The sequence below is a fragment of the Malurus melanocephalus genome, unplaced genomic scaffold (genome assembly GCF_030028575.1).
Source record: "Malurus melanocephalus ecotype Western Australia unplaced genomic scaffold, MMel_1.1 scaffold_52, whole genome shotgun sequence".
NCBI lineage: Eukaryota > Metazoa > Chordata > Aves > Passeriformes > Maluridae > Malurus > Malurus melanocephalus.
The window spans coordinates 1,380,462-1,403,057 of record NW_026623284.1 but is presented as its reverse complement, the minus strand read 5'-3'; the positions used below and the strand labels follow the sequence as shown (position 1 = coordinate 1,403,057).

General features: G+C 38.8%; 1 protein-coding gene across 2 annotated transcripts in view; it reads right to left on the bottom strand.

Moving 5' to 3' along the window:
* Window positions 1–22,596, bottom strand: part of XYLB (xylulokinase) — an 81,109-nt gene that overhangs the window by 48,208 nt on the left and 10,305 nt on the right. For both annotated transcript variants that reach the window (XM_057365406.1, XM_057365407.1), the window contains 8 exons: window positions 20,354–20,426; window positions 14,898–15,016; window positions 13,633–13,714; window positions 12,606–12,646; window positions 12,079–12,194; window positions 10,705–10,820; window positions 8,280–8,353; window positions 6,844–6,940 (listed from right to left, as the gene is read on the bottom strand). In XM_057365406.1, the coding sequence (XP_057221389.1) occupies window positions 6,844–6,940; window positions 8,280–8,353; window positions 10,705–10,820; window positions 12,079–12,194; window positions 12,606–12,646; window positions 13,633–13,714; window positions 14,898–15,016; window positions 20,354–20,426 (718 nt within the window). The remainder of the gene's footprint in view (window positions 1–6,843; window positions 6,941–8,279; window positions 8,354–10,704; window positions 10,821–12,078; window positions 12,195–12,605; window positions 12,647–13,632; window positions 13,715–14,897; window positions 15,017–20,353; window positions 20,427–22,596) is intronic.

The following is a 22,596-nucleotide window of genomic DNA, read 5'->3' as shown; positions in this document are numbered from 1 at the left end:
AAAAAGAAAAAAACAGCTGGAGGGAGTAGTGAATCTTGGGAGAGCTGATTAGAGTTCCCTAACAGGACTGTCACATTTGAGCCACAAAAACGAAAATACAGGAAGACACAGGAAGAAAGATTTTAAAGTAATAAATATGTAGGATTTCACTAAGTGTCAATTAAGGTAAATGTAGTATTTTATAAGCAGAATGATTGTGAAAACAGGGCATCAGTTACAGTGATACGAGAAGCTGCTGTGGGAATAAATGATTAATACACAGCAATGTTATATAGCTGTGAATCAGRTGAACTTCCTAGCAATGGCATTTCTTACAGATTCCCATGTGTCCAACAGGGAATGGATGACTCTCACCTTTTAAACTCACTCTTCTGTAACATAAATGATCTCTTTGGACCAGAGCACCAGGTTTTAGAGGGGAAAAAAATYTTGTTCTTAAAACTGCCAGTGCTAAAGAATTCACTACACCACTGTCAATTGCTGTACTGTTTGATTTCAGTTTCTGTTAAAAATCTGCACCTTGCTTGTCATTTGAGGTTTGCCTGCTTTCAGCTTCCAGTTATTGAACCATAATGTTTCTGTCTGTAAGGCTCAAGAGTCCTATACTGTCAAGTTTCCTTTCCCCAAGAAGGTACTTATAGACTGCAGTCGTGTCATTCCCTTGCTAATCTAATTGGATTTAAAACTGTAGATCAGTCTCAAAAAACAAGCAATAAAAGGAGATTTAGTAGATAACCCAACTGATCTCCAAGTCCCYAGCTTCCAGAGATCCACAAAGCTCTAACAAACCCTGCAAACTGATAGCTTGGCTATTTTTCTGAGTAGTGCCTGAACAGTACCACCTCTGACAGAGCCATAAACAATCTCTCCTAAGATCAGGGTACAGGAATTGAACCATTTACATACTTGGTCTTTTGCTGACCAAACATTAAAAGCAATTGTTCAAACAACGACAACATTTTATCATTGTGTCAGAAAAGAAAGACAGATAGTACCCTTTCCAATCTTTTTATTAACTCTTCAGATTTTCTGTCTTCATTGTGTTTCCTGTATATATATGACAACAATAAAACAAAATAAAAGCAAGACAATGGCCACTGCATGAAAAATTCTAGAGCACGTAAGCAGCTTCCTTATAGAACATGAGGTCATTTCCTTCAGAGACATTTTATCTAAACCTTAAAAAAATTAGTTAAACTAATACTTTACTCTCCTGAGCCAAGTAATGATAAAAAGCAATTTTTTTGTAAAATACTTGGTTAGAGAATTGGTAATGAGCTAACCAACCTTTCCAGATCACTGGCTTAAAACCAAGCCTTGCTTAATCGTGCCTAGAAGGCTCAGCTACGTGATAAAAGTCTGATGCTCTGTGAAAAATTAAAGGGGATACAGTCAAGTTCTTGGCAAGCTATTGCCCATCTCACACTGGCAGTCTTATCAGCCAGAAGTTTCATCAGAAAATACAAATATCCTCTGCAGCAGAATGACTGGCTTATCTGGGAGGAAGATCCTGCCTCTGATGCATTTCAAAGTACTTCTTGAGCCAACACTCCTCCCTCAAAAATATAGGTTTAAGATGTAATGGYGAGGCATTTCTGAGGTCTCTTTGTACTGCCAAGCAGCACACTCTGCCCATCTCTGTTCCACGTGTTCCAGTCTGGCTGTTAACATTATTCACTATATTTTCACAAAGAAAGCTTCATCCTGTCGCTGTCCTCTAATAATTTTTAAAGTGTTTTCACAAGCTTGCTGAAGCAAAAGGCCCCTAACAAAGCCAGCACCCTCGTGCTGCTGAAACACCATCAGCACTCTCAGCAGCAAAACAGCAAGAGACAAGCACGAAGCCAGCACAACATTTTAGTATTGATTTCTCCAAGAAATTTAAATCCCGCAGGGCATAAACATCAATTTAATCTGTATGCAACTACAAAATGGCCTCACTCCCAGTGTTCCTTATTTCAGCCAAAACACTGCTACAACTGGAGTAAACACACACTTAGCAGTGCAGGCAAAGGCTGACGCAAGTGTCCCCACGTTCCCAATAATCCACAARAGTACTGGAGAACACCATCACAAATGCCAGACAGTCCAAACAACCACCAGCAGGAAAATCAGTCTCAGAKCCAGACACAAAGGCATCCCTGGAGCATCCTGAGGACCAGTGGCATCCAGCTTTGCCAAACAGGAGACCCACTTCATCCTCCAGCACAGCCTCACATCTCACCTTTGGGTTTCTGTGCCTCCATGTGACACCAGGAACAATGAAACACAACTGCTCCATGTTGTACTAATTGATGGTTTGGAACAGGCTCCCCAGGGATCTGGTGGAATCACTGCCCCTGGAAATGTCCAGAAAACATGCAGGTGTGGCACTTCATGACGTGTCTTAGTGGGCATGGTGCTATTGGGTCAAATGTTTGGTGTGATGRTCTTGGAGGTCTTTTCCAACCYTAGTGATTCTCTGATTCTATTTTCTGGGCATCCCTGACTCCATCAGACTGCCTTCCCTGCAGACAAAGCCACATGTTACTGCTACCTCCAGCCTGCTGAGAAGAGCATCAGAAGAAAACACCAGCTGAAGAAAAAGGAAATTTGTCACCTTGGAGTTTGCCCTCATGTAATCTTAGGTCGAGTTCTTCAGAAATGTAAGTGGCCCCTCAAATCTCTGAGAAATCAGGCCCAGCATGGTCTCACATTCCCCTTTTTCTTCTTAGCACTGCAAGATTTCGATTTTTTTTTTAAGAATGCACCCCACCAAAGAAAAAAATCAGCTCATTCTTACAGCAGTGCAAAGCCACAGGCATGTCAGTGTCGCCCCAGCCAGCACTCAAGCACAAACAGTCACTAGAATTCAGGGCACCAACGTTATTTGTGAGTGATGGATTTATGTATGCAAGAAACTATAAATCACACAATAATCACAGAAATGGGGTTTTATGGACAAAGCTTGCACTTGTAAAATGTGGCACCTTCTATCCCCCTGCCCCTGCTGATGGCAGCTGGGTGGCAGAACCAGATTGCTAAAGGTACAAAAGTGACAGGACAGCATACTGGGAAACTGGAGAATTATCAGTGAGTATTATGAACCCAGTAACAGGCACAAAAACATGAAGGCAGAAAGCCCTGCCCAAAGTTAGCAGCTTCAACACAGACCCCACTCCACATAAACAGCTTTCCTACATGGCAGGATTCATTAATTGCTGCTGCAGTCCCACAAAATCTTATTGAACACAACTCCAGCACACACCTGACMCAATATGTGTTGACTCAGGGCTCAGATTACCATTGACATGAGGATTCCTGCGCTGTAGAGCAGAATGTAATTTAAATATCTATTGACCACATGTGTGATCAACACAGAGCCCCTGTCTGTGTGCTGTTTTCCCTCAGCATATGTAACATACATCACGGCAATATTTACTTCACCTGTGAGTAAGGAGGGGGATGGATTTTGCTCCCAAAATTAATCAGTTTTAGGGGTCCTCATCAGGACAGTTTCACTAGGTCTGAGCAATGACTGTTGCAACATCTCCAGTCAGGGTCCATTTTAGGATGAACTTTAGGATTGTGTGGTGAGGAATTGGAGCAATTCTGAAGTGTTTATCAAGATTATTGAAACATATACTGGCAGATCAGTCTGTGCCACTGACAGCTGCACAGCTGCTGTGATCACCTGTGTCACTGAGCTGCCAGTGACACTGTCATTTCTCCTCCAAGTTTTGACTTCAGAGAGTCCCCAAACCATGCAGTAAGAGTGGCTGCATGTCCAGCCTCTGAGTTCCAGTTCTGAGCTTGGATTTCATGGGGAATGGCTGCAAGCAGTAAAAGGAAGTGACAAAACAGAAGGTGTTTATGATACAGCCAAAATTCAGGAAAATAAAGGCAAAACAGTGAACCTTCACGTTATCTTCATGATCTCTGAATGGGAGGATGTAAACAGCAGGGACAGACCAAACTTCACTTGTTTGTTTCTAGATTGAGCACTCAGTCCACCCCTTAAGCACATAAGCAAAACAGGATACAGGGTGTTACTGAATGATTTCCTCTGAAACCTGATTGAGAAAGATTAGAGCAATTAGACCAGAGTGACACACACTTTGAAAGCCCTTAAATCACAATTAATATAAGGTTTAACCTTTCTCCTAAGGATCATCTGGCGGCTGTGTGCCGTTTTCAGAGCAAGGCTGACACAACCCAGCCTCCGAGACAAAATTCATGAGACAGAATCCCCTGCCCTCTACTGGCGCCAAAGCAGCACTGAAATCTGAGCTCGTGTCACAGGCAGCACAAACAGCACCTGAAAAGCTGTTTTAAGGGGTATTTTAAACWATTATTTGTAATTTATATCAGATCTATAATGTGCCGGACATATCCAACTGGGAACAAAACCTGACATATAAAAAGCTCTTTCAGCATCATTGCACACCTTCCCACAGCACCAGCTAGACYGAGGATTCACAACACTGCTCCTAGCAAGATAATACATTCATTAACTGGAAGCAAATTCTAARGGATTATCTAATGTTTGTCGTGTTCACAGTGCATAACCAAGAGCTCTATATGGCAGATTTTTGTTTGTTTATTTCTACAAAATTCTCTTTCACGTACGCTGTTGCTTTTCTGATTACAGCCATCCCCAACTGCATTTGGCCCAAGAACAGAGAGGCAGGTTCACAGCTGCCAAAATAATTTTCCAGCACCTTGGTGCCAGAGCTAGGGAAATTCTTAGCCAGGTTTCTGACTCACATGCACCACACAAACCTCATGGCACCGCAGCAAGGCATTTGTTGTGGCTGACCATGTCACGTATTTTTTTGTTACACATCCACCTAATAGGTGTCATCACAGAACCTTCCAGATCTTGTGAGCACTTCTTACTGTATTTTTCCACTGGTGCAAACATCATCAACAAAAAAAGCAAAACAAAACAAAACAAAAAAAAAAAGAAAAAAAGAAAAAAAAAGCGCCAAGATTTACACTGCTGTGATTGTATTTCTGAATGCAAATCAGCTTGATTCCTGGAAATATCAAAGTAAATCCCCCATGTAGGCAAGGCCTAAAAGGAATTGAATAAACACAAGGGTCCTGACTGCATATTTCATCCAAAAAATAAATAAGCTTTTAAATCACATTAAAAGGAAAAAAAGAAGAAGAAGGAAAAAAAAAAAAAAAAAATGGAAAACAGCAGCTATTAAACAAGAGAAAGTCTGGCAACGCCGGAGTAATTCCCACAATGCTCATCCATACCCTGAAACACGCTCAGAACACACCCTGTTTTCAGAGCTGTCACACAACAAATGCAGATGTGAGCCTGCCATCACTACACAAATAACAGACTATGACATTTAAATAATACCACTGAGGAGAAGTGGGAGATGCACACAGCCCACAYGATATACAGCAGTTCTTTTTTAAAGAAACTCATCTGTTAAGTTACCAAATAGCTAAAAGGCCCTAGGGATGCAACAAAACCAAAGTGTATGATATTCCAAGGAATCCATAGCAATACAATCCAATCACATGTGTCTCCTTTTCATTGCAGGCATCTACAGCATCTAAAAAAATATTAATGAAGAATTCTTAAAGCTTATTAAACCACATCCTAAAACTATCTAGATTTTTCGTTGTCCTAGTCAGCCTAAATGTATTTACAGACAATTTCTCCCCATTTGTTTCTGTGTCAGGGTTGTCTGATATCTCAAATAGTTCTTCTCACACTCTGGAGCTTGACTAACCCCTGACATTTACAGAGTGCAAAAGTGTCCTCAGCCATSAGCTTTCTAGGCTGCATAAGCCAAGATTTTGGTGCAGCAGAATCTAAAAATGAAGGATAAACAGGTATTTTAAACACAGTCTATTTGAAACTCTGCCTGTCTCCATAAATAACCTCCATAAATAAATACAGTTTCAACTATATAAGAAAATATATAACACGAAAACCTTTACAGCATAAATTTATGAGGTGGTGTTGTCAAGCCCTGTGATTTGTTCCAGTATCTCTGCATTTTCTCAACTTTCAGCTCCTGGAGTTCTCTCTTAAAAATGAACAATAAAAATATTCCATCCTTCATGATTATTAATAAAAGCCTGGAGGCAGGAATCAAGCAATGACTTGTGAAGAAGGAGGTCAGGATGTAAATAAAATTAATATGATTTTTAAAAATAAAATATTTATTTAAAACCTTCCAGATAAGTTAATTCAGCATTTTTAAGATGCCACTGGCTRATACAGTGACAGAAAACACCAACAAAAATCTTACAAACTTGCCTGTATTATTTTTGTAGAATTGTACACCTAGCAATCATCTGATCCAACTTCTGTAGGTAAAATACAGGCTGACTTTGTTGTTCCAATGTGCTTTAAACTATTCATATGAAATCTAGGAAGCAGGATCTCTCATTTTCTAAATGCCAAGACAGAGAAAGGGTTTCTGCTTTATTAACAGAAAGCTGAGATAAAGAGGCAGGTGACCATCTTATGGCAGATCCAGGAACTGAGCACAAATTTCAGATTTTCTAACTTATAGTCTTGTGCTTCAGGCAGAAGGTTAGTCTTCTTTTCACTTAACAAGCTATCAAATTTTTGTTTAAAAAGGGATAATGCAGTTCAGAAACAATGAAACAGCAAGAATACTTGAAATAGAAGCCTTCCTAAAGCTAAACCATTGGTGCTTCTGAAGTTAACACCCACAAAAACTTGCTCCCAGCTCACCATCAATGATTCTTCCAAGAGACCAAATTCAGGATTCATAGCAGTGTCTGTATGCATCAGGCAGGACAGGAATCACAGCACTGACATTGTTGCCTTTGGCCTCCAGGGCCATTAGTTCCCATCATACTTACAGATTCTATACCCCAGCTTTTCAGCATGAATCCTCTTGGCCATGAACTGCCCTTCAATCAACGCTCGTATTTCTACTTCCTTTGGAAAGCTTGAAACCTGCACCAAAGAGGGGATAAATTAACACCTTGGCCAGCACACAATGGAGAGTGGTTAAAAACACAAGACAGGTTTAACTGGTTATCCTTGTCTTCACCCTGAAGTCTGCTCTTTTCTGGGGTCAGTTCTTCACTCATGCACACGAGAGGGACCTAAAGACTCGTGACAGAGAACACAACCCTTAACCTCGGTGCTGTTGGCAAATGCATCGAACTTGAAGTTGATAAACAACAGGAAAGGGTTTAGGGAAATTTGTAAACTTTTCTCTATGAATTTCCCACCATCAAGGGCTGCTTAAGAATCAATATCTCAAAAATATAAAATTTTTAGATAAATTTCAGATGAATTAAGCAATGTCACGAAGTTTAAATCTATTTCTGTCTGCACACAAGTGAAACCATGTAATTTTTTCATTAATTTTTTTAGTTTCTATATATAACATTTCTCTGTCCTGACATCAACCAGAATACAAGAAAGGCAACAGAAGCCGGGGAATGTTAAACTGCAAATAAATACAAGGAATCCCTCACACGAAGCTGAGTTTCTCAGTGCACTGCAGTAAGAGCCAGAAGTGATTAAGCATTCATTTAACAGCCAACACTTAAGAGAGTGGAGCTGCACTGCAAACACCAGATAGCATCAATCTCTGTTCACCTACGTGGGGTCTAATTGACTGGGAGTCATGATTGATCAAAGACATCTCTTGAGTTTCAGTACCACCCTGAAAGCCAGGCACTCAAACAACAGCCATTCCTCAACAAAAACAAAAAAAAAAAAAAAAAAAAAAAAAAAAAAAAAAGGAAACAGATACAAAGAACTTCCCACAACTTAATTTCTATTTAATTTCACTAAGTGCATGCTTACATACAACTGTGTGAGTTGTAGGTTACTCCAAGTCATGCAGGACAGCAAAATGAGATCGTCAGTTTATCACATGTAGACAAAATATTACAACCCAAAGTTTCAACACATCCTTATCTATGTGTCTAAGATTTAAAAAAAMAGGACTAAGTCATGTACTAAGTTCACAGTAAGCTTAAAGTTAATCCTATCTCGAAGACAGTGTTGGTTTCAATAACTCCACATTTTCCAGTAAAGAAACTATAATACAAAAAAAATACCATATAAGTTCTAGTTCAGACATTGYTCTGTAGATGTTCTCAAGCTACAGACCAAATACTTCCTCATGAAAATCATCCCAGGGACCTGCATCACTAAATGAAACTGCAAAACAAATATTTCAGATGAAAGGAAAAACAAAGAAAAAAGATAATGGCAAAGATTTGAAGCCTTGACAGCACTCCTTCAAAGTCTGAGACATTAACTAGGTTATTCCTACCTTTTGGTTGTCTCTGTTGAATCTGTGAATCCCAACTGCTTCAGGAGTAATTTCCATCACATCAAAGTAGAAACCTGCACCAAGGAACATTAAAGAGTGTCATGTTTACTCCCAGGCCCAAAGCTGAAATTTTATTTCTGCACACAGCTAAAATAATAATACATGTTTATCATGTATTTGGACATGTGAGTCACCACACAGCCTGTTTGTTTATTCATTTCAGTCCACACATCGACTTCTTCACAATGTTCTGAGCCACATGGTGAATCCCTGGGGCTCTCCTGTGCAGAGCCAGGAGCTGGACTTCAATGATCCCAGAGGGTCCCTTCCAGCTCCAGATATTCTATAATTTTATGAACCTTTCAATTTACAAAATGTGGATTTTAAGGATGCCCAACAATGTAATAAACAACAAGCCTASCAAAGAGGGAACATCTACCACAACACACACATTTGCAAGTAATGCAGATAATACATAACACATACTAGAAATAGTCTGAGTAGGTCATCTGCAAGGGTGAAAGAATAAAAGAAAAAACACAGACACACAGAAAAAAATGGCAAGCTGGTAAAAGGAGTACRGGAATATTGGAACATTTCATACCCTGGATTAGATTTCATGAGCTTATTAGAGAACATCAGATATTTTAAGTCACGAAGCAGAGCTGGTCTCTGAATAGTTTTGATGAGATCTGAGGAAATGCTRTAATGCTTTGTAGGCAGCTAGACAAAAACTGTGAAAAAAAATTCTTTTGTGTTGATGGCAAGAAGGGTTGGTCAGAAAAGATACTCAAGAAAGGAGACCAGAAAAAATGAGGACAGAAAAGACTGAACAGAATAGCTGAGAAACTAAGGAGAGTTTCTAAGGTTCAAATCTTGGAACAAAACTGTGCTGCTCTATGAGATCTGTGATTATTGGCAAAACAAAACCCAAAATAACACTGTGCTTTAGCACACATAACCTTTTTGGTTAAACATAGAGCAAACTCGCCAGTAAGCAACTCTGTGTGTCACAGATCTGCAGGCCCTGTCAGGGGATGAACATCCCAACATTTCAATTCCGACTTCCAAAGCTCTGCAGAGGCACCTTCTCATGGAACAGGGAGAGCAGGGACAAAAGGGGGGGTATTTAACTAGTGATGCCTTTGCTTTGCTTCCCCCAGGCACTCAAATTAGGGAGATTACTGCATTTTTACAGGTTTACCCAGAGATCATTCTAGCATACTGGTTATTGAGGATTACTTCCATTAAACACTCAGTTTATACGGGAGTGAGATATCCAAGTGAATATACTATAACACAGAATTTAAAACTTTAAGGCACTATCCTGGTTCAGTAACAATATTTTCATCAACTCCCATTTTTTTTAATACTAAGAGACTACTAAGAGACTACTAATGTCTAAAGAGGCTGACTTTGGGATTTTAGAATAATTTCTTMCCATTTTCTAAAACACCTGAATTGATTTGTCTTCTAGTGAAAAGAGATTGTCGGTCATTTTAATACCCCACAGAGACTGGATTTGACAGACAACATAACAGAGCTTCTAAAAATGAAAAATCTAATCTCACAGTGTCAAGAGGCTCTATCTTAAATTCACTTTGCTAAGGAGTGAAGTCTTCCATAGCTTAAATATCTACATTGTAAAACTTTGTTACAYATAATTTTTACATTAATTTCACTGATATCAATTTACACCTAAGATGATGGTGATGATTTCAAACCCTGCTCTGCAATTGGTCCATCTTAATCTTGATCAAACATGTGCTCACTTTTCAACAGCTTATTTCAGAGCTATCCATTAGTCTCATAAAATGYTAAGCCGTAGGAAAGAAAACAATGCAAAAATTCAAATCCATGGGTTTAATAGTATTTTTAAAATATTTCCATCATCATAATTTTCTTACATTTCATTCATTAACCATTATATGGGGGGGAGAACAAGGATGAAAAGATTCTGTGACATACAGTGRGGGAAATGCAGAAAATGTAGAAAATCTGGGTATCCTTGACATCACTGCTTTGTACACATGCATGAACAAGAAGTAATTACTGAGAAAGAAATAATATGGAGCTATTTAATTCACTTGGCTTGAGTCTTCAGAAAAATAAATAAATTTAAATGAAAGCCTCCTTCAGAAAATACTGATTTTAAACACTCTGCAGCTAAGATGCTACTAACACTCTTCCAATGAACAAAGGAGATAAATATAAGTTTCYTATTTAGTGAATATTGAAGGAAAACACTGTGATGACACTCAGGCTGTCAACGGAGCATTTCAAAGCACACATAATGAATTTTCCTTGCTCTAGTTAACCTAATTCTCAACCTTTACCATGACCCAAGTAAAAAAAAAGGTACAACACCTACTCCAGTATGTGTCTAWGGAAACCCTCAAAGTCCCAACCCTGCTAAGGTTCTTACCCAAGTTCCCATTGTTTCCAGCAGCAGTTGATGACAAGGCTTTGGAGAATTCATCCCAGGAACCTGAAGCACAGTCATCTCTGATCCTCTCCCTCATCAGAGAACCATTCTTAAAACTGTAACACACAAACATACATCATGCTTTTTCCAAAATGTTTAGCTCTAGATTTTTGAGGCAATTTGTTCCTTTACTTGATATTGTTGGTTGGTTAATCAGCTGAATAAAGCCGGGCCAGTTAAAAGATACAATCACTTCATTATGGAAAGAGAGAAGGAAAAGAGAGATAAGAGAGAACAACTTTTACAGGRGGTGTTGAGGAACACAGAGCAGAGATGGTGAGACACATTTCTCTGCTTTCCTTTCCTCTTATGAACAGGGTGTTTATACAGCGCTTTTACACAGCAAAAGTAAAGAAAACATTGGGTAACAGAAAAACTTAAATGTAAATTCAAAACAAAGCAAACAAACAAACAAAAAAATCCAAAACAAAACAACACAAGCAACAAAAGCTGCTGAAAAACCACACAGTAAAACTCAGTAACCTGCAATTGACATCATGGTTTTGAACTCACTTCATGGACACTGTTCACCTTGTCATCTACATCTGTGCTGTACATCTCATCTACTACAGCTCCAGGGCAGATGTGAGCTTTGCTGAAGTTTTGAGTTTCAAGCATCTAAATTCCAGGAGATTTAGGTACAAAATTTATCCCCGTATTACTTGCAAATGTTTGCCAAATCACTATGGCCYAGTTTGGATGTTTTAATTCAGGATAGAGTGGCTCAGTGAGGGCAAACAGCTCCAGGCCACCTTTGCACCTACCTGGCTAACACCTCTCAAATCACAGCAGCCAAAGTCACATACTCTCAGCTGGGTATCTTGAGATCTCARTATTTTCCTCAAGCACAGCCTGATAGATCCCTGAACAGCACTGATTATGCTCCTCTCTGGAAAGGGAATCTTCACCTACTCCATTATGACCCTGCTGGACCACCAGAAGAGCACAGAAGTTACACAGCCTGATCAGGCTCCACACATTCTACATTCTGTCTCAAGAAGATTTGTTATTCCTGTACATTAAATGCATTACCTGAGACACACAGTGAACTGGCTCTATCCATACACCGAAATAATTTCAGCTTTTATTGTCAGGAGAATTTATCCTCCACAACTCTGCAGTTTCAGTTCCTCAGATTAAACAATAGGAATGCTATAACGTTGATGGAAATGTTTCAGCAGTAGATTGCCATATACCGTAGAGAATGCTGAATGTTCTATTCATTATCATTTCGCAGAAGAAATAAAAAGCACTAACACAGAGAAAGAAATATACATTATTGATCCCAGATGTACAAAAAATAAATKATATTACCATAAAAGCGCCATATATGTTTGAGAATCAACGGGATTGCAGAGGATATGACCTTCTAAGGCGGGAGTTGGCTCTTGGATCCACAGAAACAATGTGTCACTTGTGCCAAGGCTAATCTGGAGAGGAAAAAAAAATAATTGAAGCCTTATCACAATGTGCATGGAAAGCAATACAGAAATTAAATTAAAACCATTTGTTATTAGCACTAATTGTTTTTAAATTACACATTAAGTCAATTGGATTMGTGTTGAAGCTAGCTCTGACTTAGGCTGTCATGCCAGTGAAATACATACTAGATGGAGACTTAGCTTTTAATGTCTGGAGCATTAGTTAAAAATAGTCACAAGAGTTTAGCTAAAATCTTTCAGGCAGCTTACAGATTGATAGAAATAGAACAAGCATAAATCCAATAAACAGCAAATCAACACTAGCAGATACATTTAACTGGCAAGCTGCCACTATTTACATTTCAAGCATTTYGAGTATCGGAGGGCTCAGGCATTTTTCAGGAGTGTGTTTTAACTTACTGCAATATCTCCTTCTTCAAGTCTCATCCCTGCCAGCGATGCTGAAAGCAAAAAGAACACCAGCTACAAAGGTAGTTCCTTGACTCAATTACAGCCTGTTCTATGAGACAACATTGGACATTGCAAACACAAATATGCTCCTGATGGCCTTGGGCCATAAAAGATGGGCAAAGCTTTAGGGTGATATTTAATGAAATAAAAATGCTCAAGACAAAAGGCTGCAGAACTGTATGATTATGGAATGGCTTATGTATTCAAGTTTAAACACAGTGGACCCTTGATTAACAACACATTTTAGAGGAACATTCCCACTTCCCACTTCAGATTAATCACATATTTATTGGACTAAGTTGAATTTGAGTCTCTAGAAGAAGAAATTGGACTTTGGGGAAATGCAAAGTTTGCCCAACTCCCAGAATATGAATGTAAAATATATCATGGTGAAGCTTCTATCATGATTCAAACCTGCATATGCTACTGTAATATGGGTAAGCATTTTAATTTCACAGTCTGGAAAACCAGAAAAATTTACTTTATATTGAAACAGTTTTCAGGATTAAAAAAACTGGCCCCAAATTGACACCTTCCTTTCAAAAATATGAGATCTGTCAGTCTGACTAAAGGATAACTAGTTCCTTATAGAATGCCAACAAGGCCCATCTCCATTTTTTTTGCTTGAAAATATACAAAAGCATTTTTAAATTCATAACTTCTAAGCTAAAATGTTWGTCCATAGTAGAGATAGTTTCTTATGGGCAGGCAAACAAAAACTGAAGTTATCAAGAGGCAAATGAATTCACCTCTGATTACTTGGCAAAGGAGAATTAATTTATCATACACAGCTTATCCAAGACATGTCTGTCTCAGAAGAATCAGTGATGGAAGGATGCTGGAAAGAGGGATTAATGCTGATAAAAACAATATTCTTTCATTTTATAGGCAGCATCTGAGAACCAGCAAGATTGATTTAGAATTTCAGTACATACATAATCATATTCACTGAATCTTGCACAGTTAATCATCTCACCTGGATTGTCTCCTGTAAATGCTACTATTTTACAGTCTGGGCTAAACCCATAACGCTGACTGTAATATGGAGAAATGGGCCCCTAAGGAAAGAAAGAAAGAAAGAGAGGGAAAAAAGCTCAAAAAAAATGAAATGCAATCTTACAATATATGACATAATGTATTGTAACACAGAACTGAAACCCTGGAGCAGATACAAGAATAATTTCTGAGCATTTAAGGTATAAATGAATATTTTTAAAATTTTTAATGCATTTTTTCCATTGTTGTTGAGAACCTCACAGAAATACCCTCAGATTAGATTTTGAAATAGGGTAATAAATAGCAGCATTTTAGCTTTGGGTCTTTCTTCAGTTATTCACATCAAGTAACATAAACACATCTATCTGTTTTGCACATATGCATGAATATTAATAGATAGAAATTAGAAATTCAATGCAAACATAAGAGGAAACACAACATTAATATACATCACAGCATCAAATGCTGGAATATGATCCCTATTATTTTAGAGGTCAAGAACCATATTCTTTTAAGCCATATTTGACAGAAAAATCAGGGGAAGAAAACTATCCTTAAAAAATACAAGAACATCTCTACAGATTTTTTTATATGTTCTGCTCCATGACAGATCAGCAGTGAATTCAAAGGGCTCAGGTGATGGGTATCTCCACTTTTTCACATGTGCACCAGCTRAAGAATAGCTGGTTTTGTGCTGGGTAGGAAGACTAAACTCATTTACTCAGGAGATGTGAGGCTTGATTTGATTTCACCATTACGCTACATGAACTGAGGAGCTTTAAATATCCCAAATTATTCACAAAGATTACCTCATTAACTCCACAAACAGTTTAAAACAAGATCTCTGTCAAGAAATGCAAATGTTTGGTTCTGTTTCTGCAGCAATAAATGCCTGTGCACAGCTCTGCAGTGACCAGCTGCTCTGGGGGATGAGAAAAGACCCCAAAATTTTATCAGTGGAGCATCTACCAAAAAGCCTCTCATACAGCCCAGGGCATGCAAGAATCCAAGGAGTACAAAGCTATGAGGGTGCCAGCTAAGAGTTTCCAAAAATGTCTGCATTTGCTCCGAAAATCACTTTTACAACCCAACAGGAAATACTAAACCAGCAGCACTGCACACACAAATACACAAATACACAAATACACAAATACACAAATACACAAATACACAAATCAAGGGCCATTACAGAACTCCCAACAAAGCCCCAGGTGTTGCTTGCAGCTCTTGCAGGCAGGCACATACCAGGACTGAGTGGGATGGGACAGGGCATCCCAGTCTCTCCTCTAACCCAGGGGCACAAGCATCAAGGCAGGACTTGGACCACGYCTTTTCCCAAATCTGCAGCAAGTTCATACCAGAACCTACAGGGCAGATCAAAACAGGACATGCACAGGATTAAACAAAGACCAGACAATTCCAACAACAGAAAATTTACAGATGTGTATTTTACATTTGAAGAGAATAGTTTCAGCTCTTATWAAAATAAAGAGTACTGATAATCAAGTTTCTGGAGAGCTTTTGCCTGTAAAAGAAGCAGAAAATTCTTCTCTGACATACAGTGGACTAGACAATTCAGTCATTCACAAATTATGAGTAAAAACAAGAAGACCAATGCCTCCCCATCAACCACCCCCCCCCCCCCCCCATTCACAAATTATGAGTAAAAACAAGAAGACCAATGCCTCCCCATCAACTCCCCCCCAAATCTTCCAACTTAGACAAGGATTTCACTACAATTAACTAAAAGTGACAGAATAATGACATTTGAAGGTGTGCTGGGCTCAGCAGAGGCCTAACAATGAAGAAGCATCYCCTTGGGTGGGATGGCTTTACAATACTCCTGCCTTTGAGCAGAACACCCTACAAGCATCTAAATCCTTGTTGACTCATATTCCCCCATATCAATGTTTCCCTTTTCAATTTTTCAAATGTAGCCTCTAACTTCAAGGCCAGTTTTGAATACCCAAGTCATGATTTTCAGAAATGCTGRGAAGCTCAGCTGAAATCTGCAACATCTGCAAGTGTGCAAACCCCTGAAGTCTAGATTTACAGCATGTAAAAACCTAAATAACTGATTTGGTCACCTATTTCCTCACCAGAACTATCACTAAATCTGAGAAAGGGCTGTGCAGTTTTGGTTTGGTTTCTCATTGCTCTTTCCTCACTGTTTTATTGCTGATTTAAAAGTTAATGGGAGTTGGTTAATGGCCAAATCTACCCTGAGCAGTCCACAACCCTGGCTTATGACTCCAAGATGCCTTTAATTGAACATTTCATTAGACTCGAAAATCTCTATGTGCTTCTGGTTAGTGCTGTTCAGGGACACAGCAGTCTTATTCTAGATTAATGACATTTTCATTCCAAACACTGTTTACAACACAGTTTATTTATCTCAGACACAGCCACCACAGTGGAAATCCTGGGATTTCCTTCCATTTAGTACATCTTCAAGCTTTGTAAAAATCATAAAGATGGTGAGGCTGGCCACTTCACACTCCACACACACTCTGCTGCTGGGTACACAAGCACAAATGAGCCCACCCCATCAAATCCCAGCAGACTTTTTCACACAGACTTAAAAATGGGTTTAACAGCATTGTAAACAAACTGTGTATTTATCAGTCCAATTCTGAGCACCACCAACGTGGACTGGACCCAGTGCTCCACACAGTGTTGCAAACAGAAAGTGTTGCACACTTGAGATGAGACTGGAATATCTCAAGCCAGACAGCAGGATATTTGGATTATACTTAATAACATAAAAATAGAATTAATTCTAACCAAATCAATCAATCAATCAATCAATCAATCAATCAATCAATCAATCAATCCCATTTCAGGCATATTAAACAAATTTAACATATTTGGCCTGTGATGTAACAGCAGGAATTTGATAGAGCACGAAGTGCAACAACCCTCCCACAGGCAAAAGATGCAAATCCCTTTTCTGCTGTCAGAATCACGACTACACATGCAGAAAAGGAAAGATGGCAAGATTTACTCCAGCTTCTCTCAGTTCTCTAAGGGAGATCACTCCTAAATCCAGCCATGCCCTCCTTCCCAGGGTAAACTGTGTCCTGACAAGGGAAACTTAGCCCAGAGTCACCATCTGCACTTTTCAGAGTTAGAGGGTGTGAGCAGCCACGTGCTCCATGCTCTMAGGAGTGACAGGGCTTTCTACAAGGAAATACACAAATACATAAATTTTCCTWGAAAAGTCCATGATCTAAAAGGCCTTCACTAATTTAAATTATTCAGTGAGTAAAAGAATCTTTAAATAAATAGGAATTTTCTACAGAAAGGTCAGTTGTTGTTTCCTGCAGTTTTTTATTTTTAAATCCTTCTTGCTCCACACCCCATAAGCCTAGACAAACATTTCACCAGTATCCTCCAACGCAATTTTGCAAGACATTAGGACAGCCTCCTTCCTGCATAAAACAGAAGAACCTCTAATCTTTATAACTGAATGTTTACATTACACAGAAACAACACTTCAGTTTATTGACTGGTAGACACATTGGCACGAGGACTTCCATATGCCCTGAGAAAATAGATGAGGCAATTTGCCCTCAGAAATTTATTTAAAAATGTGAAACAACCTTAAAGAACTATCAGAATTATTATAAAGAACTGCTTTAGAAGAGCTATTCATCTGCTGAAATGGACTCATCTTATCCCATGTGGGCATGGGAATCTTTAGTCRGTGGAAAATAAAGAACAGAGCTGAATGCTCCTCTGATTATATGAGGAGTGATGCACACCCAATTCTCAACTCTAGCACCTCTGCTCATGATCTGCACCACAAAGTTTAACATCTAAAATCAGCAATAATCTGAGAAGTAAGGGGAGGAAACAAGCAAAACTCAAAGGCAGCCTTTGACTTGTCATCCCATCAGCARTGAAAGTCAAGGACCAAGGCCATGGCTCAGCAAGGACTGAGGGAAGGGTCGACAAGTGGATGAACAGTTTTCCATATCTCACTGCAAAAATCACTGACTTTTAGCATAGAATGGCCAGGACCACAATCAGGAGTTGCTAATATTTACCACATATAAAAAGTGTAAGTGCTTCAACACTTGGGGTAGAAAGGGGAGAACACAAACACTTTCATTACAATGACCCAACGATGCAGACTAACTGGTTTTATTAATCAACAAAGCAAAGATCAATATTTGCATAGATTTATAAGCAGTTAAGCACATCTGTTTCTGCACTGCAGCGGTCTGGTTGCCTTTTCAGGGAGCCAAAGCCATGAGCAGTGTAACTGTGACACCACACAAGCTACAGGAGGAGTCAATTCAGCCCACCACACTCCTTTTGAAAAGGCTTCACTCCAACACTTCCTTTTTTRATAGAACAACAAAAAACAAGTATGCTAAGCCACAATTTGCCTAAGGCTCTCAGAAAAGCATTTCAAAAGATAAAGCTCCTCTAGGTCAAGAGCAGAATTGCTGTTCTTTAAGGTGTCTTCTAAAAGAAACAATGCCCCAAGTGTTCAAGTTGCTTAGGTCCCAGATGTATCTCACTTTTAACATCTGCACAATATAAATGAAAATCATTCTTCATTGCACTAGAAGGTAATTCCATTTTTTTTTAAATCAATCACTCAGGGTGCTCAGCCATTCACGAGTGATTTGAACCTTACGAGATTGGACCTTTAAGAAGAAAAGGAAAAAAATCCTGAAACTGAATAGCACATTTCCCACAATAACCTGCAAATTTAGAGAGATAAGTTATTGTGTGGAGCTAAACAATTTGACAGGGTCTTTTAAAGATGATATGACCTGAAGTTAAACCTACAGAAATGAAGAATAGGTCTATTATCTGAATATTATTTTGAGAGATGCATTTTAAACTACAATACACAAGTGCAAAGTAAAAGATCAAGTGAATTGCAAGAAATTGTAAATGGCAAGAAAACAAGTTTTTCAGCTGCATCCAAATAACTACTGCATCCACTACACTTAGATTTTATTACTGGAATTAGAATTCTCTCTCATWATATTAGCAAAGGAAAGGAACGAATGAGGCAAAATATAGCTTACAATGCCAAAAAGTCTTTTGTCTTGCAAAGAGAACTGTGACATCCTGCTCAGTTCTCTTATCTTTTTTCACACAGAGATTTAATAATCTTACATGCTCTGAACAGCACATAACATTCATTCAAGTTCTGTAAGTATCCATAGGTGTAACAGAACAGATTCTCCTGGAGCTGTTTGAAAATTGTGACTCATTATTTAAGAAAAGCTTCCAATTGAGCAAATTTTTGTTTTCTTTACTTTAAAATGTTTTGTTTTCAAACACTGACATTTTCATGTTCTGAAATTGGAGAAGCATGGCTTTCCTCCACTTGCTTCCAAGTAGAAAAGTAACATTACCAAAAAACAGAAAAATAAACCCAAACCCAAGATACTTTTAATGCTTATAATTTTAAACATTCGAATCAAAATTAACATTTCACTYTCATTGAAAAAAATTTAAAAATATGTTTCTTTATCAGAAAAAGAACCTAAAGATCTCACTATCTTTCTTTGAAATACAGTGGGTGGCTGGGCAGCTCAAGTGCTCAGTATTTGGACCTGCCTGAGGAGCAAAGTGCAAATCTCCAAAGAGTTATTGTTGCCAATAATGCACAAAAAAAATAAAATTCAGCTGTGAAATACCTGGCTAAAAGAACAGAACCAGAAAACAGATATAATAATCTCCCAAGTGTGACAAAATAAGTGTGGATTGCCTGGCCATTTCTGAGGTCTCAAGTATAACTGGAAGCTCTGATAGCAAGTTAAGCTGTCCATTAGCTAAAATTGAGGTGTCTTGTCTTTTCCTTTGAGACTTGATGGAATAACAAAGGAGAAAAAATGAATTGGTCTTAACACATGGGTGTCAACCATGTCTCTATAATGCAAAAAATTCCTTGGAGAGCCTTGTTATCTAACCTTTCAGCTCTGAAATATATCTTCGCTTAGTTTCAGAGAAGAAATCAGAAAATGCTATTTGGAAGTAACAGCACAGCTCCCAGGAAAATGCTTTCCTTTGTAATTGCCATTTCAAATTGCCATTTAAAAGCTGGATAACTGAGATAACACACAACAGAAAAGAGAGACAGTAGTCTTGTCACTTTTTTGTCTTTGTTATGATGAATAGAAAGATATGAAAGGGGTTTTTTTAACTGGGTTTAGTACTTTTTTGYTTTATTTATACTTCTTTTTCTAGTTCATTTTGAAAATATATTTCTGTTGCAGATCCATACTCCAGTTAGGGGGGAAAAAAATYGTCACAATATACATCATGTTCACATCCTGTGCAACTCTGAGCTAAACCAGCAAAAACAAAGAACTAATATCAGAACTCTGAAGTTTAGTTTAGGATTCCACGACCTTTTGATGCCTTTTAAAGATCTTTCACCACTCCTTTATAAGTCACAAAACAATGAGAAAAGCTGGTATTGCATTTTAGAACCTTTTCTGTGGCTCCATTTTATAGAAGAATCAGTATGATGGGGATAGATAAGCACAGCAAACAACAAACTGAAAGGAGTGACTTAGCCTAAAATCTAATATATTTGTCGTTAAAATTTAAAGACTGAAAACAAATAACAGAGACTGTGTCCTCCATCTAYGTAAGGTGGGGATGGAGAGGAAAATTTCCTTGTTAAATTGTTACTATGAGAAAAAATCGTGTTACCCATGGGTGCTTACCATCACTGTAATCAATGGGTGCATAAGTTCCTAGGAAAAGGGAAGCTGCAAAGCTACTGACCAGGGAGATTCTCTGCAAAAAAAAAAAAAAAAAAAAGGGTGAGAAATAGTGAGTGCCATCAGTATTCACATCAAAGAAAGTAATTGGAAAGCAAAGGAAGTAATCGGAAGCAGCAAATGTTAATAGATGCTTAAGGTTAGGCCCAAAAAGCACACAAAAATACACCTAAAAGGATAATTCAGTTCTGACCATCTCAGTATTACAGCAGATAYCCATCCAAAATTAACCCCATGATCAAACTGTTAATAGGTCTGCCTTCTGGAACATGCAAAACACACYTGGTATGTTAGCATATTCTGTGTTAGCATGGAGTCACAACTCCAGTGATACAGAAACTCATTTCAAAGAAAAACACTTTCTAAGAAAAAAAAAAACAACACATACACCAAAAAAATCCCCACACAAAATCACCTGTGTGCTGGCAAAGGGGGAAATGCCCAGAACCACACTCTTCTCCACCCAGAGCACAGGTCTGTAAGCTTTTAGAAGCTCTGGCAAAGTAATGAGCACCTTCAGCACCTCTGTGTGACCCCTGCCTTCCTTGCAGCTGAGCCCCCAGACCTCCCMGGAATTATTCCCAGGAGCTGGCAATGATCAGCTTTGAACTGAGCCACTGCCTGCAGCTCTGCCTCAGGGCATTCTCCAGCTGCATTAAATCCAGCTGTAGGGCTGGCCAAAAAATGCCCCATATGACACAAGACAGTGATCCACCACAAACCTGCTTCCCCTTCACATCTGCTGTGTGAAATACCAAGTTAACCAGCCACCACCAGGCTTTCTGCATGATCAAGTGYTGTCTGCTCCCAGAAGCTGGCACAAAAGCAGGCAAATTCCTCATTCTGTGCTTCCAGTAGCTCAGAAGAAATATTCTTGTCACCCAATAACTTAACAGAATCAAATCTCTGCTGGTGGAGKGAGCCAGCAGTGGCATTTTTTATTAATAATCACAAAACCACTGCTTCACACAGCATTCGAGAACAACCTATAGCCAGAGCTCTAAGAGGTGGTTCCAACAGCCAGGAAATTTAATGATGCACTTGTTCTTGGTTCATCTGTCCCCAAGAATTCATCACATTGTGCTCAGATAACAAAGGCCTACCTTCTGTGRTGCCCCAGTGGGCACTAGCTGCCTGAAATGGAAGGAAAAAAGGACGAAGTTAAACTGTGAATCAGCCAGCCAGTTTGGAGATCTGACTACAGAAGGAAAAACATCCACCTGCCACATGTCACTGAGGCTGCCAAGCTGTTAAATGCTCCTTGAGGGTCCCCAAGAGCAACTCTGGCAGAGAGATATTTTGTGCTTGAACACATCTTGTACAAGCTTTACTGGTAAAAGTTGTCATCAATTCAAATTTGCCCTCAAAGTCTGAAATTAGTCTGACCAGTCCTCAGTTCCATGAACCCACTTCCCCCTGTTGACACATCTTTCTCTAAATTTAGATTTAGTTTTGGATCRGACTCTATCAGTCTTCTGTTCTCTCTCATACCTTACTAGTGAAAATGAGAATGTATAAGAAAAGAAGGAAATAAAATTAAAAATTAAGCATCCTCCCACATAGTCAACTTCACAACTCACTTCCTCATTAAATAAACTGCTTCTGACAGGGAAGAAAAAAAAAAAAAAAAAAAACAAAACAAAAAAAAATAAACACACAAAAAAAATTATTAATGCTATCAAGGATTGAAGTAATGGAAAACCAGGAGCATCCTGGCTCCATGAGTCTGGCTGTTTAGCATAGTCTAATCACAGGACAGGTGTCCTTCTCTCATTTACATAACCTTTTCATGGAGTTTCACCTTGCTTCAAACCATGGCATTTTTGTCCCAGCTTGATGCAGAGTCAACAAATTCTGCATRGTAATGGAAAACTAAGAGTATTCTAAAGTATTCTATACTAAATAGTATATACTGTAGTACAGTAAAATAGTAATGGAATTGCAAGCTGATTACTGAAAATTAAAAATCAGAAGGAAACCAACAACATAGCACAATTGTAATAATAGAATGAAAGTAACTCCTCAGAGGAAAATGGAAGCCACTAGGTCTTGTTGAMGTTGMTGAGGTTCACACAGCCCCACCTCTCCAGCCTGTCCAGGTCCCTCTGGATGGTGTCTCTTCTCCTCAGCATCAACTGCCCCACACATCTTGGTAAATGCCCCACACAAACTTGCTGAGGGTGCCC